The sequence below is a fragment of the Catharus ustulatus genome, chromosome 6 (genome assembly GCF_009819885.2).
Source record: "Catharus ustulatus isolate bCatUst1 chromosome 6, bCatUst1.pri.v2, whole genome shotgun sequence".
In the NCBI taxonomy this organism is placed as follows: domain Eukaryota; kingdom Metazoa; phylum Chordata; class Aves; order Passeriformes; family Turdidae; genus Catharus; species Catharus ustulatus.
Window position 1 is genome coordinate 27,836,029 of NC_046226.1, and position 27,088 is coordinate 27,863,116.

Below are 27,088 nucleotides of genomic sequence, written 5' to 3' on the forward strand. Positions count from 1 at the left end.
GTAAAGCTGCCTATTTATTTGCAATAGTACAAGCAAACTAGGAAGGAAAATGTGATTCTATCAGCCAGCACACAATTTATATTCAGATGCTTTAACTAGCATCATACCTAATATGAACAATGACTAAAACTTTGATATTGACTCATTCAAATTAAAAAATTTGTAAAAATACTACCCTTATTCTTATTTGGAATTTAAGATAATACAGTTAGGAAGCATCACAACTTACTCAAACTATACTATATGAGGTTCATCATAAAAAGACTTCTGTGTTATGAGATATTAAAACAGATAGCAGCAGTCCTAGTTTTCTTGCAATATGTATTTCTATAAAAAGTTTATAAACTAAATTAATTAAATTTTTGCACAAAGTTGATACAGCATATTAATTTATACAGCAAAAGCTTAATTCTCTTATCTATAAACAGGTAACAAAATCAGGGATAATAATTACTAGAAAAATACAAGGCATCTTTGCCATTTATGTTTAGAGTAATATATAGCCAGTTATAAGTTATTAAAAAGTGCACAGCAAAAGCCCAATGAATACAATCCTTTCTGTGCCCCTCCATAACTACTAGAAATTTTACAATCAATAGTGGGAGAGAGGAAAAAGGGAAGCCCCGTATCGACAGGGAAAGTGCTGTTTTATTTTCTACTATACATTTTACTTGAAAACCTTCTTTATTTTTTAAAGAATATTTGGACTATGTTACTCACACCAGGACTCCAGAATAACTTGGTGAATATCACATCCTTTTAACCACATGAGTGTGCATATAAATATATCAACCTTACTAGATATATAATCAAATGAAAGCCTTTTTCAAGAAAACTATTCTTTCATCTTCAGAAAACCTCACACATCTATAAAGATGTTTTTACTACCATTATGAAATTGTTGTTCTGTGAACTACTAAATCCCACTTAATGTGTCTGCCTACTTTCTTTTCTGACCATGTAATCTGATATAAATCCATTAAGTTTAGAGATAATTCTGGTCTTAAATTTGAATGCTTTCGGGTCCCACTGTGTGGTCTAATTTAATATTTTGGCCCACGATTCCTGTCTCTAACTGTCTGGCCAATAACAACTTTGTCAAATCAAGACAGCACAAGGCAGCAGACAGGAAATATCCAGTTGTCAGTTATATTTGGAATATCACTGTTAACTTCAGTGGTGCAGAAAGCAGTAGTAGTAGTAGCTAATGTGTTAGGATCCAGATCCTCAAAGAACTACTGTGCCTTAAATACCTTTAAAATTCTGTGCCAAAAGAAGCAACCAAATAGATCCACAGAAATCTGTGGGTAGAAGTTAAATTACTTTTGATGTAAAATTTGCCAACCAGATCCTGCAAAACCCCAACTAGTAAAAATAGACTCTTTCAGCTACAATTTGTCATGTCTTTTCTTAAAGCTGCCTGGAAATAATGGATGTTGCAGAACAGGAGTGCTGAAAGTACTTTGTGTTATCAGCAGAACCCTTTGAAAAGATACAGATCTGTAAGCTACAGAAAGCTTATAGAAGATAGTACCTTGTATTTAAAGTAATATTATTTTTAACTCAAAGGAAGGTATCAAGCAAATGGCAGAAAAAATGTCAGAGTTGTATTATTTCCTCTGAGTATCTGCTATTCTTAATTGCATGACATGCAAAGCTTTAAACTTTGGGATTCTATATGCTTGTTGAAAATATTAACTGTTGGCCAATTCAGTATCAGGTACAAATTCTAACAAGCTCACAAGAATCTTTGATTACAGAAAAAAAAATGTAGCCCTTCTTCTTCCTCTGTATTATGATAGCATATATAAGAATAAAACATCTGTACTTCAGAGGGACCATTCCAATTTCATTATTTTTAGCTGCAAATAGGAAGAGTGAACAGCAGATCTTTTATTGTTTAGAGTCCAAAAAATCTCTACAGATGCCTCTAATAATATCAGGAACCATCTGCTCCAATCCTGTGAACTCCCTGGTAAAGAAAGTATGAGATTCTCTTGGTTCAGAAGCCATGTCTTTCAGATCATCCAGAGGTGCCCAGGCAACACCAACAGAGAAGACTGTTATTCCTATAAAAAGGAAACAGAAAAGAGACCATTTTTCCTGTAGATACAAGAAAACCAGTCATTTCTACATTAATGAATCAATATGGATTTGAAAAGGGTGTTTCAACACCTGCCGTCTGTCAAAGATAATTAAATTTTGCCACTAAATACCAGGAATTAGATTTGTCTTAGGAAAAATCCTGAAGGAAATACAAGGTATCATAAGAGCTAATGTCTGAGTTGTTCTTGTAGTGACACCTAGGATTGTAGCAGTTACAATGTCAGTCTTGAAACACAAGTAACACTGTGTTTTGAAAGTAAATTTGGTTCCTTTGTGTATATTTAGTGCCTTTACATACTTACACTTCAAGCATCATCAGCCCAATGAGCTTTTTGGCTTATTCCCTTCCCGGGTGATGATGGAGGTACTTGGTTAGTTATTCTTGCTCTACTGTTTAGGGAAATGAGACTGGGTATATGTTGATCCCTAAGCTGCCTAAGTGAGTCTAGCCATACATGGCTCTGTAGTACTGGTTGCTGGGGTTTTTTTCACCCTAATGGAAAACAGTTCCTAGGGGATTATATTCAACTGAATTCAAAGCAAGTATGATACTTTGCAAATGTTAAGATCTTAACATTTGCAGTGCAGCAGAAATAGGATGGATCACTTCCACTGCTTTTCAAAATACGTAATTTACCTGCTTTTTGTGCAGCAGCAGCTGGTCCTCTAACATCATCATAAGACTGACCATCAGTCAGAACAACGAGGAAGTTCTTGTTAGGCCCATCTTTCACTGGCCCAAACACATTCCTGGTTGTGAAGGAAATGGCATCGCCAGTAGCGGTGCCCCCGCTCATGTAGCGGATGTTCCGGATGGCCGAGAGCACCTTGTCCTTGGTGATGTGGTCTGTGAAGCTGAACTCGGTTCTCTGGTCATAGGTGAACTGCACAGCTGCCACCTTGGATCCGATGTCAGAGATCTCAAAAGCTTTGGCCACGTTGCTCACAAACTCCAGCACAAGGCGGAAGTTGCTCTCCCCAACACTGCTGGAGCCGTCGATCAGGAAACCAATGTTGACAGAGTTGTAGCAAGTCTTGCTACACAACATCTGCTCGTGTGAGCACAGTTTTTGGACAAGAGGTTTTACATATTTGGTAGTGCCAAACCAGGTGGGCATTTGGTAAGAGAAGAAACCATTGTTTCGACAGACAGCCTGTTTGAAAATGTAAATGGAACAGGTGAATGCCAACAGAGCAGTTTAATGGATAATACTCAGACAACTATTATTTTTCTTTCAAAAGCAGGTTAGAAGTGAAGCGTCATGGTGGGAGCTTAGGATGGTTTTTTGTACGCTTGTCTTTAAAGAAATTGAAACATCTGCACTCAAAGTCAATGAAAGATGGAGTACAGCTTATCTTACCCAGTAATAAAGTCAACCCTGCCCCTCAGGCTCTGAAAGTTTTCAGATAAATTAGTTTTATTCACAAGAAGTGCAACAACTGAAAATTGTAATTTTGTTTTGTGCACATGAACTAAGTCATGATCCTAAATAGTCAAAGGATTGGAATTTCTGTATGTTTGCTCTTGCACTGAAAATTAGCCTCTGTGTTTTCCCTTTGAACTTGGTAAGACCTTTGGATTTTTAATCTGTATTGTGTCACAAACACAGATAATGTTGGGTAGAAATATAGCTCCAGGTCATTCAGAGTAAAATTTCCTTTCCCCTAGCTTCCATCGGATGCATGTAAAGTACAAGGCAACTGAGAAAGGGGTTAAATTCAAAATCAGCTCTCCAACTAATCTGGCTAAGATCAAAATGCAGAAGGGGAGGACAAGTCTCAGCCACTTACTGTCTTTCTGTGTCTCTACAGGGACAGACAGTGATAGTAACAAGGGAAAGAGATCTAAAAGAGGAGAGATCTGGATTAGACATTAGGAGGAGATTCTTTACTGTGAGGATGGTGAGGCACTGGGAAAGTTTACTCAGAGAAGAGGATGCCTCATACCCAAAAGTGTTCAGGCTAAGTGTGTAAGGGACCTGCCTGCAATACCTCTGGGATCAGCAGCTAGGTAGCTTAACCCTAGGAGAAACAGAGCTTCATTCTGTTCATGCCATTTCTGCTGGAATTAGACATCTACAACCTCCTTGTGGAAAATGACTGGTTTTCTCACTGCAGAGTAAGTAAAGACCTCCTGCTCAGAAAGCTCACGTGAGAGTAGGTGACTGGTGTTTGAATTCCTGCTCTAACTCAAAAGGAACAAGATCCAAAACTCTGCATACAAGATCAAAGTCTTGTAGACAGATTTGCTAGGATGTGTTTTTCCATATTTTCTGTCCTCTTAGTAGTGACAATAAGTAAATAATTATCCACACAGCACGTAAGAAATAAGCACCCCCCCATCTGCCGTTTTGGGAGAGAGAATGTATCATATCAGCATTTCGTCACTTTGGCACATTCAACCATACCTGAAATAGGGGAATTTCCATGCAATTACAAATTCCAGGAGCTAAAACCAGGCCAAGCTTCTGAACTGGGAGGACAATAGTACTTTTGTGTGGCCCTTTTAGCAGGAAAAAATCTTCAGTCTTTCTTTAACCTTCCTTCTGCTAGTCTTTTAAATCACTTATGAGCAGGGATAATGTAATCAGCTGGTTTATGTCTATACATCTATATGAATTATTATATATACATATGTTAGTTCATTAGAATTTTACTGTAAACTAAATTCTTGAGAATTATATTCATGACTGAAAACCAAATAATGACATTCTTTCTTACTTTGTCAACAAAACCAATGTCTTGTACCATTCCCAACTCCTCTGTCGTGGGTTTTGCTACAGACACAATGAACACATTGACTCCAAATTCTCTGGCCACTATGCCAGCTTCTTCTAGATCATCTGAGGGCCAGCCATCCAGAAACACCACAATGATCTTGGGAATTCCCTTCCGTGCTCCATTTTCCAAAGAGAAGAATTTCTGAGCTGTGTACTTCAAAGCTTTCCCTTGTTTTGAACAGAAATAGAATATGAAGAAATAATGAATACAATGATGGTACGTTCTGGGATCAGCTTCCCATTTGAAATTGTGCAGGATTTATGTTATAACTACAGGACTAAGCTGGTGTTGCATTGAATTGGTACCCCAGAAAATTTGATAATAATGAAGCTTGGGCAAGCTCTAAATTAAAAACTAATCACTCCAAATCAACGTCCCTCCCCCCCTCAAAAAACCCCACAGATAAAACTGAGGTAGAATTCAGTGAGATATTTTTTTTTGCCCATGGATCTAGTTTTCTATGAGGAAGTAGGTATATTAGTACCTGCCAAATGTATTGGAAAGAAGAAAGTTCGGGAGCTGCCTAAATTTAACTTGTTAAATTCAACATCATTAGATGCTTAGTTTTGGTGTCTAGATGGTTTTGTCTGTGATAATTAATTTTCTTCAGATTAGCTACTAGGGACTGAGTTTTGGATTTGTGTAGAAGACTGTGTTGATAATAGAGGGACACTTTTGTTACAGCTGAGCAGCTCTTGCACAGCGCCAAGCACTTTTCTGCTTCTTGTGCCACTCTGCCAGTGAGAAGGCTGGGGGTGCACAGCCAGGACAGCTGACCCCAACTGAGCACAGGGATATTCCCCACCATATGGTGTCATGTCAGCATACACAGCTGTGGGAAGAAGAATGAGGTTGAGGGGATATTTGGAGTGTTGCCATGAGCTGTTACATGAGCTGGAGCCCTGCTTCCCTGGGGATGGCTGAACACCTACTTACCATGGGATATGGGGAATGAATTCCTTGTTTTGCTGTGCTTGTGTGAGTGGCTTTTGGTTTCCCTAATAAATTGTCTTTCTCTCAATCTAAAATTTTTCTTATTTTCCTTTTCCCAACTCTCCCCCCATCCCACTGGGGAAAAGTGAGCCAGCAGCTGCACGGGACTTGATCACTGGCGGGGGCTAAACCACACCCACAACCATTTAATACTTACTCCTAGTCTAACTCTTTAATTAGCCACTCAACAAGAAAGAAATGCTAAGCTTTTATGAATTCGTCTCAAGATATCATTCTGTTACTAGTGAAAAGTCAGTTACTGTTGAGGTGCAGGAAGCATTCATGCAAGTATAAACACTTATTCTCTAATAAAATGTGCAATAAACACACCTAACTTCTAGAAATTAAATGTGAGATGTGGCAATGTTCTAGTGGAAAAATCACTGAGCCTGATTAAGGTAAGTGTGACACTTTCTGACCTATGCGAATTATAAGAACTTCAACACTTACACACACACATATATACACATGTATGCATATATATATATATAAAAATACATAAAGAAGTAATTTCTGTTTTAGGGGGAATATGAACTCACCTGTGTTGGAATTGCCTCCTCTGAACCCTAATTCCTTTATGGCAAACAAAACTTCTTTTGCAGCAGTAAAGTTTTTCAGATAGAATTCAATTTTTGGATGTTCGCTGTAGAAAAATAGAACAGAGTAATAAGGTTCACTTTTCATACTGGCATTAGTAAGCTAAAACACTTGGAATAATTTTGCTCTTGATAATATATTCTTCTCTGGATTTTAGTACTAAAATGTAAGAATGCTCCTTGCTTAGTAAGCCTCGCAAGAGGAATTATCTACCTGAATGGGTAAATTAAGGACAGCCTGATTCTCATGCTTATCAAACTGAAAACATTAGGTTGAAAATACATAAAGAAAAAAAAGAACATGCCAGACGTTAAACTAAAATGCATCTGTGCAATTAAAGATTGACAGGTTTTCTACTATTTGTATGAATACCTTCCTTATAAAGAATTCCTGCAAAATGCAGTTTGAGTTTTTTGATTTGAGAAGTTCAAGGTATGTAGCTACTGACTAAGAAATTAAAGACTTTAAGTATTCTTAAATATTAAAAGTATTTTTTAAATATTAAAATTATTTAAATATTCTTAAAAATTAAAAATGCATCTGTGTCCAGATTTCATTTTTAATGTAGAGTAGAAAGCAAAAACAAGTGACCAGTTGCAATTTGAAAAATATTAGCTGTAATATTTTATTAGTTGGTAAGAGCAGATTTTTGTTTTGGTCATGTACATAGCTATTAGGAACTATTGTCTCTATACAGTTTTTGGAAACTGGCTCTCTCTTTTGCAGAGTTGTTTCTTGCTGTTTTACTAAGATGAGATGTAAACTGCAGCAGAAGGGCTGTGAAAAGTCCAAATATCAAATATCAGAGACAGAAAATGTTCAAATTTGTCATGTCCTCTCACATTCATATTTCAGTATAGCACAGAGCAAAAAGTGTTACAGCTCAAGAGTTTCTTTCCCTTGCTATTCATCAGCCATTATTGAGTGATGTTGTTCTGCAAAATGAGAAGGGATGTTAATTGATTTCTCTTATCAATTACTCCATTTTATTTTGTGTAGATGTGTTCTTACCTGGCCTGTACGACTCCAACATGAGGCCCTTCTGTTCCAATTCCCAACATTACAGCTACTTTTCCAACAAAGTTTTTCTGCAGGTTAAACCTACGTTGGCCAATGTTGTAGCTTCCATCAATGAGAAATGCAATATCAGCTTTGCAGTCTGTGAACATCCAAAATAATTAGACTTATTAACACCAAATAAATGTTAGTATTCTGCTTTGAAAAAAGTTTGATCTGTGTGTTCTTACCTTTGTTTCCAGCCTTTTTATCAACAGTCTTCTTAGGTCTTTTGCCTTTGGTGAAAAAAACAGCATGGATTATTTAAGAACAAGAAGATGAATGGACTGAAGTAAACCAGAAAAAGCTCTGGCTCAAAAAATTACAGTGCAATCTATCTGCAGTAGGAACTGCCAATCAGTTTAATAATTGTGCTTGTGCTACTACCTGTGCTTTGCTCCTTGGAGAATATCCTTTTTCAAATTAAAGAATCTAACCTTCCTTTCTACGCCTGACTGATCACTGAGTTGTACAAAGCTGGGTGGATTTCTGTACCTCACCTTCCCAAGTGCTGGTGTTTCTCAGCCCTTCTGTACAAAGGAATTTTAATGGTTTGGAAGCAAACCATGACTTAAACTGTAAACCAAGCGGTCTATTCACAAACAACATCCAAGTCCAGTATTTACATAGCACTAACCTTCATAAAAAAGGTTGAATGCAGCATTTTCTGTAGTGAAATTCACATAACAACTAAATTTCTGCTATGCATATCCTGACAGCACTCAGTTGTTCAGTAGTTGTGTAAGAAGGAATGCATTAACTCTGTCTTCTCCATCACTTAAAAAGAATCAACATCACATGAGCCCATGAACTCTTACCTTTGTTTGTTTTATCTGTATTACTATTCAAAAATAATTTAATTTTTTAAAAATTTGCATGAGCATTAGTGAGATCAGAATCAATCTCCGAGACTATGATTCCTCTTTTTTTCCTCGTAAAAGACACTCTGCAAAACCAGATACTGCATCTGTTTTCCTTCTTTAAAAATTACTGAGTCTCATGGAACATGTTCTTTCAGGCAGGGACTCTCACCCTGCAGTGCATCTCATCCCAAGGGGCTTCCCTTGCTGCGGAGATCCCGTACCTGTGGAAGGACGCGCTGTTGACACCGACCGTCCCACTGCCTCAAGCGCTGTGTTCTTGGCACCTGCTATAGTAAGAACACTTTTACTGGGTTTCAGTGTATTTACATGAAGTTCCGAGTGCTTGAAGAATTACTGTACTTGCAATAACCTTGCTTTGTCATCTGCCATTAGCTACTCTGGGAGCAGGATATGAGCCTAAACAAACCTTTGGTGTAATCTGGTATTGCAGTCCTTGTTTTACAGGTGATTAATTTCTGCATTTGAAACAACAGCAGCTGATCAGTAATTACAGCACATATATCTGATGAGAGGTTTTGAGCAGATACAGGGAGGACTTGATCTCGAGTACTGGATTTCACTTTCACCCTCACCAAAAGCAACTCTAAGTCCAAGTTCTTAGCCAGAAACTTGCCATAAGCACTATACAAGGAGTACTAGTATCTTAGAGATAGTTGCTAAATTTTAGCTGTGTAAACTGTTTACACATTTACACAGATCTGCTTCACAAACTTTCTATACCAGCAAACACATACTTCAATATTTTTGAAACCACAGCAATATATTCATATACAATATGTTTCTGCATATGATTTTATGAGGGCAGTTAAGCCTCTACCTGAGTGGCAAGGCATGAATTAGACAATTAATAATTAACAACTACCTCAACAATGGGGACAAAAACTTCTGGACAAAACCACTACACTGCACTTTGGCTTAATGACCACATCACGTGTAAGCCGACATTATTACTATTTTTGGAGGGTCAGTTTTCTCTTTGCATGGAACGCTGCACAAGGTAATTGAAAGGGCTGACAAAGTGCTATTGCCTGCACAAATGCAGGCAGAGGGAGAGAAGGGATAAAACTTAATGTCTGGAAGTGGCAGGAGGACCCGACTGCAATGACAAGACTGAAGTATCGACTCTTATCAGCTTAAGCTGTTGTGGAACTGTCAACTGCCTGCTATCATGTCATTATATTCTAAATAACTGACCCATTTTTATGTATTAGCTTCTGTTACAAACTAGCTACTCTAGAAGGAAGTAGTAGGAATAGTTTTTCTTTACATAATTGAGGAAAAATTAAAATAATGAATTAGAAGTGAAAACTTCTGTTGCTACACATCAGATAGCAATCACTTTCTTTATGCATGCAGAAGCAGTGGGGAAGTGTCTTACAGTTCTGCCAGAACTTCAAACATAGTTAGCAAAAGAGCAAGCATGATCCACCTACCAGTCACTGAGAAAGATGAAGCCCATCTAGAGAGCACCTGAGACTGGATCCCATTGGCATTTACAGCAGGGTAGTTGTCCTGTCCCGGGAGAGTCTGCACCCTTACAGCTCCTCCTGTGTTGGTAATCACCCCACTAAAATTCAAACAGAGTTGGTATAAATCAGACATTTCAATCATGAAAATGCAATACAAGTAATACCACTATTAAAATGTTTGCCACCAGCCTTCTCCAAAAGATGCAATAGAGGCAGGCAGTAGTGTTCAGGCTAGAACAGTCTGTAAGTTGCTGAAAAGACTTTAGAAGAAACTATTCTACAGAGCATCACAAAGATTTATTAAATAAAAAAGTCAGGAAAGCCTGAAATTCCAGCATTTGGACTAATGCAGAAGAGTGATGCTTCAGGCCATATCAGTTCCTAAGTGACAATAAGAAACTGCAGAGCTCTCAGATCTCTTTATGTGCTACTAAAAGAACAGTTATTATTTTTAGAGGCCAAAAGTCAAAGCTGAACTTCTCTAAGAGGGAGCAAAACTTGATGCCTTGTAGTCTACGGGCAGGTGCAATTGTTTGGGAGACAAGCAGTCACTTCAAGACTATTTAAACACAGTAATGTCTGCCTTGGTGTTTGCTTTTTGATTTTTTGACTTCCTGCTTGAAAAGACAACCTGGCCTAGTCTGATTTAACATATTGTGAAAGAAGAATAATCAAGACCAGAGTTTAGAAAACTTTACATATCTTTCTGATAATATGAGATCTGGATATCTGTGGCAAAGGCAACTTCCACATAAAATTCTGTGTGGATTGCTGTTAAAAGACATTCATTCTTCATGGACGTGACTTGCATTTCTAAATTGAACTGTGATTATATAAATCAAATTCCTGTAACTTGGAACAGCTTCAAAATATACAGATGTATTCTCATCTAAGAGTACTTTATAGAGTATATAGCCAAAGGACCTTTAGTAAAGTTACCCTAAATTAATTTAAAATCAGATTATAAAGTTGTCAAACGCACACTTCACAGTTCTTCAAAATAACAGTGAGAGAAAAAACAGACTAGACCCGTTGACTGTTTAGTTTTAAATGACAGGAAAATACAGTAAGTCAAAATTATCTTTGAGAAAAATGACACGTAAATGTACTTAGACTATTTCAGCCTACTTAGAATACAAGTTTCTTCTCCAGTACCTGCTTCTCTTAGGCATTCAAGCCTTCACTAGTGTCTCAGTCTCAATGGATAAGGAAATGTGTCAAATAGAATGTGTTTAATTGGAACAGTTTCTATTTTAAGTTTATTCTTGCAATTTTAGTGAGGATACTTTGTCCTTGCATCAGCAAACCTGATCGATGCCTGTGTTAGCTCCTAAGAAGAGCTCAATATCTTTTCTCACTTTCTTGGTTGTGGACTCAAAACCATGAGTGCTGAACTGAAACCAAGAAAAGCATTCAGATTGAAAGCTCAGTCTAAGAAGTATTCCCGGAAACAATGATTTCAGCTTGTTTTAGGCACACTGATCAATATTGTCAAAATTATTAATTTTTGTTTATTGGGCCTTACATTTCAATTGCAACAATAATAATTAGTAAAATTTTATTGATAATACTAGAGAAAAAAAATAATCTCCACTAAATTTGGAAGTTTTACAGTGAAGCTGGAGTACATTTATTAGCTCCTTATCTCCTTGTTGAAAATATTTGATTCTGTATTTGAACACAAATCAAAATTCCATGCTACCTTCTGAAGACACACTTTCCTTACAACAGCTCTGCTATTTTTAATGTAAGTGGGGACTCAGATGCGAATGTAAGATGACCTGTAGCTTTACAAAAGTTATTCCTTCCTTCTTGCTATTTTTTTCCCTGTAGGTGAGTTAATGGTTTAAAGCCATCTTTTACAATCTCATCAGTTTTACCTGGGATATTTCTTCAGGCAAATCTACTCAAAGTGCATGTTTATAGATGCTGAAGTGGAACATACCATATATTGCCAGTCTACCTTTGTGTTCTGAACCAGACTGGCGGATTCCTTTTTGCAATGGTTTATGATTTACTTCAAAAGTCAGATTCATCTTGTGTGGGTCTGTGGGCTTTTAAAGAGTGAAGAAGTGCCTATGCATTCCTCAGAATGACTTATGTCTCTGCAATCTGCTTTGCTTTTCACTGTTGTGCTTTGCTCCTGTGTTGCTGACTTGCATGCCATGGCTGTTTTGATTAAACTGGAACTCAGCAGAATTTCCAGGAACAGCCTTCACTTCCCTACTCATTATGTTATATGCTACTGCCAATGCTGCTTAACAGAGATTTTATGTAAAAGCTGTCAGTCCGTTCTCTTGCCTAGCTTGTTAATAACAACCTGCAATTTATGCCTAAATGATATTTTTCACTCAAAAATGGACACAAATTAAACAGAAAAGCAGATACACAAGGCAGTGTCTCACTGCACAACAGCTCATAAAATAAAGTATACCAGCCAAGGGTAGCAGAAAGGTCTTATAAAATTTCGGCTAAAACATACTTAAAAATTTGAACTGAATTTAAGTAAATCATCAGATTAAATGGAAGCTTTATAAGATTCCCATGCACTTCCTCAGTGTGCAAGAACTGTTTATTTGCACTCTTGGAGAAAGAGATACAGGGTTGCTGAATTTTTAATGAATTCTTCAAGGAGTCTACACATGAAAACTGATGTCTAGACCACAAAGAGTCTTCTGGCCACGGGAGGTGAGCCTTATAGATGTAACTGCAGTCATTTTATCCTCAGGGACTTTAGACAAGACAGCTGAATTGCCTGAACTCCCATCTTTCCTTCCTGCTATCACCATCTGCAAACTCCTTCCAAATAATGAGCCTATCTCCATCACCCCAAGAAGTATCTCCTCATCTCCAAACTGGTCTCCTGCTGCTGCCTGATTGCCACCAACCACCAATATGGAGCTGCTCAGGATTTCATGCCAGCATCCTCTGGACCCCCAAGCTGTGTTCTTTCTTTTTCTGCACCCTTACTGCTTTTGGCAGGAAAGATGCTCAGCAGCAGAAGCACGCACAACAACAAAATTTCCCAGGGATCTACAGCTGCTCAGCAATCCCTTTGGCCAACTTTTTGTCAGTATTCTTCTAGCAAACACTGGGGCAGCTCAGGTGCCATTTGTGTTTATGGGCACTTTGTGGCCAGCTCGGTGATACCATGATATGATTTTGTTAGATTTAGTTCTGGGACCCCAATGCTTAATGAGGACTGGTTTCACCCTCTGACAAGTTAGGAAGGTTATGAAAAAAATTTACATGCCTATTTAACATCTAAATACTACCACATTGGGCTAGGTCTCTATTTAGTGGAATTGGCACTAGAACAGAACTGCACAAGCTGAGAACCCAGTCCTTCATTTGACCCTCTGATTATTAATCCAATTAATCACTCAGTAGTAGATTTAACTCAGTTCTTCATGCCTACATAGTGTCAGCCTGGTAGGAGGTTCTCCATTCTCCCCTCAACAAATAAATATTTTATCCTTCTGCCTAGAAAAATAATAATATGAAATAAATATTTTGTTTCCTGAGAGTTATTACACATATAATGCCAGAAAAGCCAAATATAACAAGCTAAAACAGGCAGAAAGATTATCCATCTGTAGTACACAGAATTAATTTGTAGCTGAATTCTGCTGAATTATTTTCATGTATTACATACTGTTTTCTTGCATTAATAACTGCTTCATAGAAATGAAACTACTCATTGGACTAAGCACAATCTTATTTATATAAAATTAAGGATTCCAGCCTCAGTATAGACCCAGCACACAAACTGAAGTGCATGTAGGAGGGGGAAGAGACCCATGCTCACACAACCATTCTCAGTTTAAAGAAACTAAACGAGTCCTGCTCCCACAAGCGATGTTTCCTGAAATGCTGGGTGGTTGTCTGACACATGGTAGGTGACACAGGGCCAGGACCCAACAGTGCTAAGGGTACAGAGCCAGCTGCCCTCACCAGCAGTGAAATGGAGGGTTTGAAATCAGGGGTTAGTTTGGAAGAAATCTACAAAATTCTCAAAGCACAGATCTACTTATGTCACAATAACGGCAAACTCTGATCACCTATTGGGAATATCTTCTTCAAGTTTCTTTCAACACCTATATGGATTTTAGACATTGCAACACAGGACAAAAAAAGGAGCAAGTATTTTCTATGTTTCCATTGGATTTTGCAGCCTGCACAGAAATTAGCCGAGAACAAAACAGCTATTGCCTCTCCTCCATGCATCAGTCCTTTTTTGCCAGGACTAATTACGACTGTTAACAATTGCAGCAAAGCCACCAAAATATTCTCATGTAGCAAAATTTTCTATCCTGAGTATGAAAGGCCAGCAGAACTAATAACCCCCAAGTTAAAGAAAAAGAAAGAGCAGTTCTCCTAAACAGGTAATTCTTCACCTTAAGTCTGCTTTTTCCTAACACCTTACTACAGTCTACCATACTCAAAGACTTGAACAAGATTAAATTAAATCCAGTCTGGAAGACAAATCAGAAAAGTGGGTATATTTTAATCCCTTTGTTGTTGTTAGAGCCCTCATTCTAACTATGTCTCTGGAGAGAGACTGTTAGGTGCAGGATTTACAAAACGTGTTGCCTATTTCACAAGAAGTACAATTTATATTGACTCTTACCATGGAAGTGTACGGATTTTTCTATAGCCTTCTACTTCTGGGCTGGAGAACAGCAGAGTGCATAGTTTCTAAGGTACAGACTTCAGTGCAGAGCTAAGCTATATATCATAAAATAAAGCATGTGCTTTATTATCCAGGGGAAGACTATGCAAATCATGGAAAGAAAAAATGCATCTGCCATTTCTTGTGCCTCTTCCTTTTGTAGGAATATTTCCCTGCTGTGACAGAACTGAGCCCCAGCAGCTTTCATGGTGGGACTTCACCAACAGTCACACACAGCCCTGGCATGGGAGGTTCAAGAATGCCGCCTAGCTGAACTGGTCAGGAACTTCTGCGTCTTTACAAAATGGTCAGTCTTTTTAGAATCTCTTTACAAAAAGGTCTTGAAAGCAAGAGCTTTTTTCTCTTTAAAGACATCTTTGACAAGAAATGGAATGTTACAATAAATGGAATGTTAAAATAAATGGCTACACCACTAAATGCAAACTTTGCCTCAGGGAAAAAAAAAAAAAAAGAAAAAAAGATAATTGAAAGAAATCTCAGTTCTATTCAGTTCAAAAAGAGAAAAAACAACTTAAAAAGCAAATCTAAAGTCACTACCTGCATTTGATCTAGACATTCTCCCTCAAACTTTTTAATATACCTTAACTAAGAAGAGTAAAGAATCAAAGTGTAATTTTTTTAAACACCCATGAAGACTCTTAAAACAGACCAAATGGAGACTTTAATTCTCTTTACAGAAGTATCACAAGGAAGCCTGTCTAACAATAAAATACATATGGAAACATGTATGAGACAAACTCTTTGGCTTTAAAAACAAATAGGAACAAATAGACTCCCACAATACCTCCCAAGCTCCTTCCAACTCCTCCTACAGTACCTTAGCCCTTAGACTCTTCTACAGCATTTGAGAAATTCCAAAGCTTCTACTCAAAACCCTTCCTTAGGTAATTTTTTTAAAAATAATTTTAGTTTACTTAGGAGTTTAGTTTACTTGTAGTGTACTTACAAGTAGCCCAAATTATAGAAGTCTTGTTAAAAGTTATAAAATTTTAATTGACACTTTAAATAATTTTCTAGATAGTAATGACAGCCCCCTAGATTTTATTTAAAATGCTTGGCATGGTTTTTTATGACATTTAAAGTGTCAAGCAATAAATACTAACTCAAGAAAGTTTTATTTTCCTCATCTTCTAGCCCTTTATGTTTCTGTAAAATCTTAAGTTTATAGTTGTGGGTATTTTAACAAAAAATACTCTGATAGCTGCAGCATCATATCAATATATTCTGAAAGAGCTTTATTCTGTCGCTTGATGCTAACAAACAATTGAAACCACTTGTCCTCCATTTGTTTTAATCAGTTTGTTTCAAGCTTTTAATAAAGTCAGAAAGTGAATGTGCTTTTTTTCTTCAATTAGTTGTTGTTTATACTGCATCCTTCCATAACTGCTAGTGATACCAGTGATTTTGCAGTGAAAGTCCATCTGTGGACAATGCTGGGCTATTTCAGAGAAATTTCATGAACAGTCAAACACAACTCAAATAACTTGTGAGTTGCACTGACATTCTTCTTTTTCCTTGTTTTCTCTTCTCCCAATGACATTCCTATTGAGTTAGTAGGACCCAAAGTCCAGAGAGATTTTTACTATGACGGCGTCAAAAGGCTAAGATTTGTAAGTGTAGCAAGGGCTACATAAACTTGCTTAGTACAGTGATTAGCAGTGATCTGTCTTACCTGTGTATGGCTGCTCCACAGACACTTGAAAGAGAGGCATAAACTCCATCCCCAAAGACATAAAACTGCCACAGAGGACAGTTAGCTGGGCAAAGGACATCTTCTGTTCCCTTTCTAAGGTCAAGTCCTCTCGTAAAGCATGTGATAGCAGTAGAAGCTAAAGAAAAAAGAAGAACTTTTGACCTGAAAATCTTAAGGGTTTGTTGCTGGGGTTTCTTTTTTTAATGTCTCTACAGTTTGCAAGTTTAAAACAATAGCTGACTTTGAAATTAGGTACAATGCCAACAAAGATGTCTTTGGAGCTTACAAATGTACAGTTATGACAAGGAAGAACACACTTCAAAATTACTGATGGAAAAAAAGTGACAGAAAAAATTCCCATGAGCAAACATTAAAATCGTATCCAAGGGACATTAGGTAAGGAAAAGCAATTCACATCTGTCGATTTACTGAAGAGACAGAAGGGCAAGGGGAAGACCTTTGAGGGCTGACAGACCACAGATGCAGGTGGTACTTTCCAAGAAAGAAATTAAATCTGACAACCCCACAGAAATCTCCAGATATAAGACATCTATGAGTCACTTGGGAAATTCTGAATCTTCTCTCCAGTGGCATTCATGAAACAAGTTGACAGCAGCCTCTTGCAGCTATTTCCCTTAGCCTCTTGCAATAAATCCTACTAAGGCCAGTGTTAAAAAAAGCCAATCAAACAAAAAAAGAACACCCATCTCCTTGCTCCAATAACACAGTAATATCTAGATCATTGGTATAAATTCATTACAGTAAAGTTCACATCATTATCATTGTGCAGAGGACTGTCAGATTCATACAGTGATACAAAAGTTATTTATTCAGCTGAGGCACATGCATTTTTGTGTAGAACTAAGCCTTTTTTCAGAGGTTGCTCTCCAGGTCATCATCATTATGCTTTCACTGTGCTTGCCTGCGTGCAATGAAGGTATGCAGACACAGATTAACATCAGTACACAATTTGGCCTGGCAAACTGATGCTTTTTCTTTTGAAAACATAGAGGTCTTTATCTTGCATGGTAACTACCATCCTTCTGCTACACAATCCCCAGGTCTGTTGCACAGCAAATCAGAGGTTTGACTTAGATCACTATCAATCCAGCAGCATAACTCCAACCCATGCCTAGCTGTTTATTCTGAACTTCCTAAGGCACATCTTGCCCTAGAACCTAGAAGGTGCCAGAACCTTTTCTAAATGCACCTGGAACACTACCTTCGCACAGTGTTAAGATGAAAGCTGGCAGAGGATGGCCAAGGTACCAGTGCATGCACCACAGCATTATATGCCAAGGACTGTGTGTTTCAGGGATCAGTGATGTGTCTCTCACCTGCTTTTCTGCCCACTATTTTCATTCTTACTCTGGGCTGTTTCCTGACCCCAACATATGCTGCTTATAAATGAAAGCACTTGGAGCATATGCTGCTCTTCAGCAGGGAATGGAAAAGACGATACCTCCAGCTAATCTCACTGACTTCAGAGCTGAAAAGCAGAACAGTTGCAGCCAGAAATGCAGAGGGAAGTATGTCTGTTCATTCTGGCACTGTAAATTGAACACACACACTCATCAACTATGCATGTAGTTTTACTCTTAATTATATACCATAGTCATTAATGCTATGCTGAAACAATGTTAAACTATCTAACCTCATCTTCCTGAAAAATCCTTGCTGCTGTTTGTTAGCACAAATATAGGATTTGTGTATGCTGAATCTGCCTATACAGTCCAGAGTAAGAAGAAATAAAGCAGTAAGCACTTTATTATTTTTACCTTCTTAAGATAATAAAAGTTGTCTACCTAGTAAGAACTAAAATGATTTAATCTGATTCTCAAGTATTCTAAGAAATAACAGTTTCTTTTAGGACTTAGTCTTACCTACTCACATCCTAGCCAAGTTTAGTCTTATTTAATTGTCTTAAAAACAAAAGACGGAAAAATCAAGCAGAATCAGTGCTTACACCTAGAAGCTCCATATTTTCATTGTCAAAAGTGATATATTATTGGTATGCTAAAAGAAGCCGATTTGCTTTGCTGTTTGAATCCCCTAATCCTTTCATGGAAGTTCCACAAGTGTGGTTGCTAATTACTGGGCACTGAACAAGTAATATCCACCAAATGACATCTAGCAAGACCATCAAAATGAAACAGCAGCCTTCCTCAGAGGATTAATTGCAATAAGCACCACTGGTAACCTCTGCTCTCACAGCACTGCTTGTGCCTGCCACCCTGCAACATTTTTCCAGCCTCTAAAAGTGCAAGACACCACAGGAAGTTTTAACTCCTGTCGTTTCTAATGTAATGTACTTGACTGAATTCCTTGGCTGGCTGTGCATACAAAGACAGTAATTAGACATGTCTAGTTAACAAACCCTGTGTTGCTTGGAGATCAGGATTTCCCTCATCACCAGGTACTTTCTAATTACCATCATGTGGCAGGCTTTTGCATAGCACAGAAGATGGGCGGGGAAAAAGAAAAGTCTTTCTGTGTTTTCCCTGGCAATCAAAACACAGAAATCCATTGTAGCCCAGGCACAGGATTTTTCTGTACTGGCAGCCTAAAGACTGTCATGATCCCAGTCTACATGAGAGGCAGGTTTCCAAGGGAAGGGTGAACGTTGCTGCTGTGGGAGCTGAAGAGCAGACATGCTGCAGCTATGGGATTTAGCAGTATATAACTCAGCTGGATCAGCACAGAGGTAAAAACACACACCTTGAGGTAAATGATGCTATTAATTAAAAGCAACAATTTCATTTTAGTTTCCTCTGTAGGTAGATACAGTTTTCTCTAAGCCATAATTCTAAAACAGAGACTAAGATTACAAGTGAAGTATCAAAATGAAAGCAAATTTTTTTGTTGTCTACCAAAATTAGGACTTACAATATCAACTCTGCAGTGGTTTTTGCTCTTCCCTGTTTGTTAATGCATCATCCACCATGCAACCCATAAAACTTCAATGATTTTGTTGCAAACATGAAAATGTATTAATGAGGTCAGAATACTAGAATATATAAAATCATTCTTTGACAGCTTACCTACTCATCATTCTCACAAATTTCATATATGATATTACTATGGAAATTGAAGAAGTGCTTGTTTTTGTTAGTCTATCCAAGTTACTTCAACATAGCAAAAATTGCCATGTTGAATTATATCTATATATAAAGTAACTGTGATAAAACCCATATGTTATCAACACTGTAATTGAAGAACGCAAGAGTAGTAGCAGCGGAGGCATTTCTTTCAATACTTATCTGATATGCAATACTCTAAATCCAAGTATTTTTGGAAGAAATATAAGGTCACAATTTACACAGAGGATTCAGTTCTAGACTCCTACCCATTCTGGACGCTGTGAAGACATGAGACCTATGCCCTGTTACGTTCAATTAGGCCTTTAGGACCACAATAAAGTATCACCCCATCAAGGCACACCCTTCAAGCTTCACAGAAATACACTACATCAGAGTACCCTACAAAAGCAAGGTACAAAGAAAAGAAACTGTAATTCTTCCTGATTTAGGCCATATTTAAAGGGTAGGGATGAATGTCTTCCATCATTGTTGACCTGAAAAAAAAAAAGCAGCAGATTCACTTCTCTCTTAAAGTAACCATGTTTTCAATCATTCCATCAGTTTCCTTCTTTTTGGTGCCTCTCCCCATGTACTCTGATTTTGCCATGAATAGCTGCCTCTTATGTCAATCTATAAAAGTTCTGACTTAATTTTTAGCAGGAGCCAGTGCTTTAAGTTATTCTAGGAAAATAAAACCCATGGACAAAATTTTCTAATCTTGACGATTCCACAACTTGGGAAAACAGAAAATAAAAGAAAAAAAGAAATCCTATGTACATTATTACAAAATAAAAAATAGGGGTTCTTACATGAAAGATAGCTTTATGAGTTGTAGTACAGACAGATAGATATATATGTAATATATCTCTATTATGTTTCCTATTCCTTTAGTATTTCGTATTTTATTTAAATTCAAAATAGAAAGATTTTAGGTCTTTTTTTATTTTGAGGCTTCAAACAAGCCTGCTTTTTCTATCTTACACAAGGAATATTGATAGTTGGAGAAAAAAAATGACATACTTATAAACCTACATTTATTCATATTTTGGAAAAGATGTTCACAGATTGCATACTATGCAATTCATGTATACCTTTAGTACATATCCTGATCTGGACAAGGGCAATGGGATTTAGAGAAACCTGGTCAGGGCTCTATCATTCATTTCAATCTGAGACCTGTTCTTTTCTCATCAATATAAGGCCACTTGCCATGACATGGCAGTGCTCACCCAACCACACAGCCTCGTGTGTGGCAGCCAGAACTGCCAGCATTTGTATCCAGTCCAGTGGGAATATAAAGTTGTAAGATCCTCCAAGATATTTGCAAATATTCTGAGCCTAAATACAGCAGTTCTTTCATTATTTTGAACAACAGAATTTAGGCACTTTTGCAAACGCAGGTTTCTAGTTCAATAACCAAGTGCTGATAAATTTAGGCTCAAAATAATGGCAAGAGGCAATATTGCACAGAAACTGTTCACATTGATGATATTTTAGCTGGTTCCAGATACCTTCAGGTTACAGTGGCTTCTCCAGTCCTGAAGGAAGCATCCCAGAAAATTTTCATTTGTTTCCTGCCAGACTGTCAGCACTTCATCTCTAATGCACCTGTAAAATAAAAAAGGGAAAGGAACTGGGGGGTTAGAGTAGGTTTTCCACTGCTGTGCATTTTTTCCTTTTTTAGTCATAGTGCGCCTGTAACAGATACCTTTTATCAGTTTAGCACAAAAGAGTTTCCCAAATCTTTGATTGAACACAAAATGAGCAGCAAATCCCGATCCCTAATAACTGTGAAATCATTAACAACCATTCAGAAAAGCTTGGGGTGACTCACCTTCTGCAGACCAGGCCTGCATCTGGAAACATGCTCTTCTGGAGGCTCCTATCCTCCTTTGGTGAAAGGTTCCACTGAAAGGGGCAGACAAACTGCTTGCGTCCTTCTGTCACATATTCCTCCAACTGCTTCCCGTGGCTCCTGGTTCCCATGGATTTATTCTGGTTCTAGGAGAGCCTGTTCTCCAGCAGCACGGATGCAGTCCAACAGGCAGTCCCTGCCATACCCTGCTAGGCATCCTAATCAAGTTCTTTTGCTTTCCAGGTCGAAATAATGGCAGGGCAAGTTTAAAATGTTTTAAATAAATTCCATGGTCTAAAATATCCCAGAGATCCTCAAATTGCCAAGCGCTGTACGAGTGCCTTTATAACACACACAAACACACTCCCACTCACTCTTGCTACCAGCACTCCCCTCGACGGGGACACTTGTCACCACGGCGCTGCCTCAGCCCGTGCCGGGAAGGAGCTTTCACCCGTGTCTGGAAGCGTTCCCAGACCTGCTCCGTGACCCTGTGCAGTCCCACACCGCCGGCTCCGCGCACCCTCCCGGGGTGGCGGCCCCGCGGCCCCTCCGCGCATCCCGGCGAGAGGAGCGGCCGGGACGGGAAGGGCCGAGCCGGTACCCGCGGCCAAGCGCGGGCAGAGATGCTCCGAGGGGGAAACCCCCACGGGATGTGGAGGGGGGACAGCGGCCAACTCACCCGAGCCGTCGCTGCCGCCCACCGGGCCGGAGAGCAGGAAGGCGCCTGCGAACAGACAGGGAGAGTGTCGGGGCGCTGCTCCGCCCGCCCCGCCGGCCCCTCCGCTCCCCGCGGTACCCACCGAAGAGCAGGGCCGAGAGCCACATGGCGGCGGGGCAGCCCGGAGCTAATGCCAGAGCCGAGCCCAGGGGAGAGCGGTGTGCCAGCCGGGTCACAGCGCCGTGCCGTGCCGTGCCGTGCCGTGCGCGCTGCCCGCAGCTCCGCCGAGCCGCACAGCCCGGGGCAGCCGCCGCTCCCCTTTAAAGCCCCGGCGGGCGGGAGGGAAGGAGGGCGCGGGGCTGGGCAGCTCCGCCGCTGGGCCCGGCAGGTGCTGCCGGCCCTCCCCCGCCGCGCCCCCCGCCGGCAGCGCTTCCCGGAGCGCTCGGGGCAGCAGCTCGCCTCCGTGCCCGGCAGCTCGCCGCTCCGCACGGGCAGTGGCGGTGTGAGGACATTCCCATTCCCGTTCCCACTCCCGTGCCCGGCAGAGCGCCTTTGCGGTTTGCTTTCCCTCTACCCACGGCTCTCCAGCGCCTCATGTCAGCTGTCTTTACTCCAGATGTCTTGGGAAGTGCGTGCGAGCTACTCGCCTCAACCTCTGCCCCTCGCTCGAAGCTGAGCGAAGGGACAAAGCTGTCATAGGGGCTGTGGGGGGCTGCCGAGCGAAGGGACAAAGCTGTCATAGGAGCTGTGGAGGACTGTGGGGGGCTGCCGAGCTCGTCTCACCCGCCCTTAGCCCTTACCTGGTCCTGCTGGGCGCTGCAGCCGGGAGAAGCGGGGGATTTAAGCCTGGTTGAAGCATTGGAGGAGATGGAAATACCCGCTCGGCGTTTCGGGTATGATTTCTGTTTGGTCTAAAACATTAGCGCAAACACTGCAGGTGCCTGCCTTTCATTTAAGTAAAACATTGCTTAAATTAAATTAAAGGAAAAAAGAAAAAAAAAAAAGAAAAAAAAGAGCAAAACCAAAACAACCACCCCTTAAAAACCAAACCAAACGAATCAAAGCAAGCCCCCCACCTGAGAGCCTGCTCCGTTCCCGCAGCTGGGCGCACACACGCGTGTGCTGGAAGCACGGCTGGCGCTGCTGGGCGCTGCTCGGGCCGCCTGGGAATCGTGGGGAGGGAGCAGAAGCGCGTGTGTTTTAACGAATGCCCTAAAATCGTGTTTTGTGCCGGCCGTCAGCATGCCCTGTTTGACTTCTGCTGGGACAGCTGTTCCCGAAATGAACTTTTCAATATAAATGAGCTTCATAGGAATTAGGATTTGCCGGGGTAGAAAATTAAGTGCAGGCGGGAGTTGCAGCCAGCCCTGAGAGCGACCGGCTTTGGGAGGCAGCTACTCACTCGGGGCAACTCGCTGCGGTTTTTTTTTGTTTGTTTTGTTTTGGTTTGGTTTGTTTTTTTTGTTTTGTTTTGGTTTTGGTTTTTTTGACGTCGCATCAAAATAGCTTTTGTGATATATCTCTTCATATGATTGAAAATAAATATATTTGAGAACTCTGCGATCACTTCAGAGATATGTGGCCCGTATAAGCAAAATAGGAAGCATGACCGGGTAAGTTATTCGTAATTTATTGCTTTTCCGGAGTTCAATTCAAGCACAGCACAGAACTGGTGAGAACACGATACCCCTTTCTCCCACAGCTTTGATCGTCCCAGGAACACATTTTTGTGCTTCCCACACAGGATAAAGGTGACGATGCTTTCCTCATGGCAGGGTCTTCTCCTACGGGAGCATCTCAAATGCAAAATTATGCAAGGCGGGTGATGCAGATGTCAAGAACTTCTGCTGGCGTTTCTCTGAGCTACTCAGGATCCCGAGATCTTGTCAAGAACTTCCTGCTCGTCAGCAGGCTCCCTCCAAGCTAGAGGTGCCCTCGGCCGGGTCGGTCCCATTTCGTCTCGGTGACAGAGGCCGCCAAAAGGTGCGACCCTGAGCTCTCCTCCCGTGCGGGGTGTCCCGCAGGTGCAGCCTACTCGGCACAATTTTTGTGGCAGCCCTCGGTCCCATTTCCTTAGAGCTGAGGTATTTAAGAGAGAAGGGACATTTGCTCAGTTTTTATTTTTAAAGAAAATATCTGCGCAGCCAAAGGGCTCACGGAGGCGATGGCACTGGTGGGGCGGGCAGCACTGGCGGGTCCTGCTTCCCTGCAAGCCAACGGGGCGATCCCAGTGCCCACCCCGGTGCCCACCCCGGTGCCCCCGCCGCCGTCTCCCCTCCAGCCCCGCTCCGGACGGCGAACGGAGGCGGCACAAAAGCGGAGCTCAAGCCGGCCGGGGCGGGGGAGATGGTGTTGGCTAGTCCTGGGCTAATGTTTCAACTGCTCTGGTGGCGAGAGCAAATTGCTCCGCAGAAACTTTCGTCACACGGGCTGCGGTGCTTGCCGCAGTGAAATGTCCCGGGAATACCTTCCTCCGGAGGTCGAGGGACAGGCAGGAAGAGCAAGGAGAGGCATCCCATTTATGCCGGGAAATACGGGAAATGCCTGAACCGAGGGAGACTGGCTGCTCTGCCACACAGCCCCACAGAAACCTCTCTGTCCTTTGTGTGAAGAAAGGCTTTGTGCAAAGATCAAAAAGGACAGAAGAAAACACTAATTAAATTTTAAGCCCGATATTCCACTTGGGTAGGAAGGACCCTTTCTGTGCCTTGCAGTTCACTCGTTGGGAAAATGCATTCACCCATCCTGACTGCTATCCTCCATTACCTGCTTTGTACATTTTTCTTTCCTCTGATTCCTTTCGTTTTCTGGAGGTTTGTGTTTCTGGGCTTCCTTTCAGACCTACAATGATTTCCTTTACACCTTCTTCACAAAGGCTATTTAAATCATCCTTCAAACTGTTTGGCATTGACATTGTGAGTGTCACCTTCAATTTTATGTTCAAGAGGTTCTGAGCTGAGCTTGAATTTTTGGTTTGAAACCATGCTGTCTTGGGAACGGCATTAAGGAGTTGCCAGGAATGCTGGTATGAGACAGACAAACTGATGCCAGGCTGGTGGAGCACACACATGTGCCTGGTGCTGGGCAGATGTCTGTAGCAAGGCTACCTTAGAGACAGATGATTTGAAGGGACTCTAGAGGGGGACATGCAAATGTCACATTGCTTGTGGACACAGCCCTTTTCCTGACATCATGGGGCTCAATTTGTTAATTCCCACCATCACCTTAGTTAGGCTCCTTTATGAAACATTAGTTTTTGTTTTGTTCCTAATTTACTGTCTTGCTAGTAAAACAGACTCATATCCACTTAGAAAAACATATAGAATAAATAAAAACATTCAATACAGAAGAAGGAAGCAAATGATTGTGGAAGCAACACCCAAAGCATAGACTTTAACGTGTGATTTTTTTAGACACCTTCTGTGCTGGGTGGCAGGGGAAGCTCTGGTTTATGTAAATATAATGCATGCATGCAGATATATGTCATTAAGCAGCACCAGGGCACAGGCTGGAGCACTGGAACTCTGCCAGTGTTCCTGTCCTGTTGCTGAAAATCTTCTTGACAGCCCTTTGTTCCCCAGCACCTGCTGGGCTCCCAGCACAGGGGTTACTCCAGTCTGGAATCAATGTTGCCTCCTTGCTTTGGAGGCAGAGAGTGCTCACATGCACAGGCAGACCATGGCAGATGGGCAAGGCCCCTGGGGACACCTCAGCAGGGGCAACAGGGACAGCAGGCACCTTGCCTGGCATTGCACAGCCTGGAACACTCTCCAGGAAGGCTTTTCTGGAGTGGGCTTTTCCCCACAGCCAGAAGCAGTGTGGAACCAGCTCCAATGCACCAGCCTAGCAGCCTGAGCACTGAGGAAGATGGGTGGCTGCAGGCAGGCTTCCCCTTTCAAGGGTTCAAGCATGACTGCCAGCAAAAACTTCAAACTTCCGGATGGGCAGCAAACCCTCATCTATCTGCAGTTTATACCTTTTAAATTAGCCATTTATTTTATACAGTAATTGCAGAGTTCTGTGAGGAGGTGCTAGATGTGAGTCTGTCTCCTCTCCTACCAGGATTTTCCCCGTGAAAGAGGAGAAGACCACCCATCTCTCACCCATGATCAGTACTGATCTGTCCTCTACCCTGTCCTGTTGTGTACTCTCCAGACTAACCTGAAGGTTGGTCCTTACTATAATGTCTGAGGAGACTTCCAAGTTAAAATTTTAGCTATGTTTGTTACTGTGGGTTATTGAGTTCTATAACTGCATTAATTCTAATAATTATATGTTTCACTGACATGAGGTTGAAAAAAGAGGCCTGGGGACAAAATAACATAGGTAAGGGTAAACAGATTAAATTTACTTCACATGTGAATTTTAAAAACGCATTTTAAAATTGTAATGATTATTTCAAAAGTAGTTAATCACTCTGGACTAATCCTTAGATGCTTAGTTTCGGATATTATGAAGACCTTTGTTAGCCTGGAGGTGTATTTTTATTAATTTTGAAAACATTTTTGTGCTTAAACATGGAGGACTCTTGAATAATTCGTAAATAAAAGATGGGGACCTGTTCCAGTTTTGTTGCCCATTCACTCTCCTGTTTCACTTGGTGCAGCAATGCCACTGTGTGCAGGAGTAAACTGCCAGCCAGAAAATCTCTTTTGCACACCGAGAACTGGGGATGTTGGTATCTGTGGTGAAACACAGAGAAAGGTGTGTGCTTTCTGGAAACAGAATTTCAAATCCTGTTCCTGTAGCCAGCACCTGTAGTCTGAGGGTTCATCCATGTGTTCAGTCAAGAGGCTGCAGGCACTGCTCCCTGTTTCACGGGCACACGCTTCTGGCAGAAGTATGGATCTTCCTGCAAGAGAGGCACATTTTTCTGTCTCATGTAAACATTGTGTTAACCCTGGATGGAAGTGCCCCATCAGAGCCTGCCTGTCTGTAGTCATATGGCTGCTGTTGAATGTGTGGCTTCTGTTATTCCTGGCTCTGTAGCTGGTGAACATGCTGTTCCTTCCACTTCCTTTGGTAACGGTCATCTGCACATTTTGAGGGTAATCCAGGGCACCACACACACACACACACACACTGCAGCCATTCTTAAAAAACACAAATTCTTTGTCTTTCCTTCATGCGCACTTACATTTGCACACAATATTTGCAAGTCTTCAGAAATGAAAAAGACGTTTTCTGATTAACTTTATGAAGTGAAGATGCAGTGAATTC

General features: G+C 40.7%; 1 protein-coding gene across 2 annotated transcripts; it reads right to left on the reverse strand.

Annotated features, from left to right (window-relative positions):
• Position 1: 1 nt before the first annotated feature.
• COCH (cochlin) lies at positions 2-22,139 on the reverse strand. Of its 2 annotated transcripts, none has more exons than XM_033063420.1 (11): positions 22,011-22,139; positions 21,890-21,934; positions 16,252-16,408; positions 9,851-9,984; positions 8,618-8,680; positions 7,725-7,769; positions 7,489-7,636; positions 6,420-6,523; positions 4,828-5,054; positions 2,744-3,260; positions 2-2,069 (listed from the first exon to the last, which is right to left on the reverse strand). In XM_033063420.1, the coding sequence occupies exons 1-11, from the start codon at positions 22,033-22,035 to the stop codon at positions 1,894-1,896; spliced, it is 1,641 nt and encodes a 546-aa protein (XP_032919311.1). In that variant the 5' UTR covers positions 22,036-22,139; the 3' UTR covers positions 2-1,893. The 2 variants fall into 2 exon arrangements, with proteins under 2 accessions (XP_032919311.1, XP_032919310.1); XM_033063419.2 differs by having other exon boundaries at positions 8,618-8,683.
• Between the last annotated feature and the right edge of the window lie 4,949 nt (positions 22,140-27,088).

Excerpts from the sequence above, each read along its gene's own strand:
- COCH (XM_033063419.2), bottom strand. The coding sequence starts at position 22,035 with ATGTGGCTCTCGGCCCTGCTCTTCG. Across the intron at positions 16,409-21,889 it reads GGGCGGCAGCGACGGCTCGG|CTTCTACTGCTATCACATGC; the intron begins GTGAGTTGGCCG and ends TTTTTTCTTTAG. Across the intron at positions 9,985-16,251 it reads TGTGGAGCAGCCATACACAG|TGGGGTGATTACCAACACAG; the intron begins GTAAGACAGATC and ends TTTGAATTTTAG.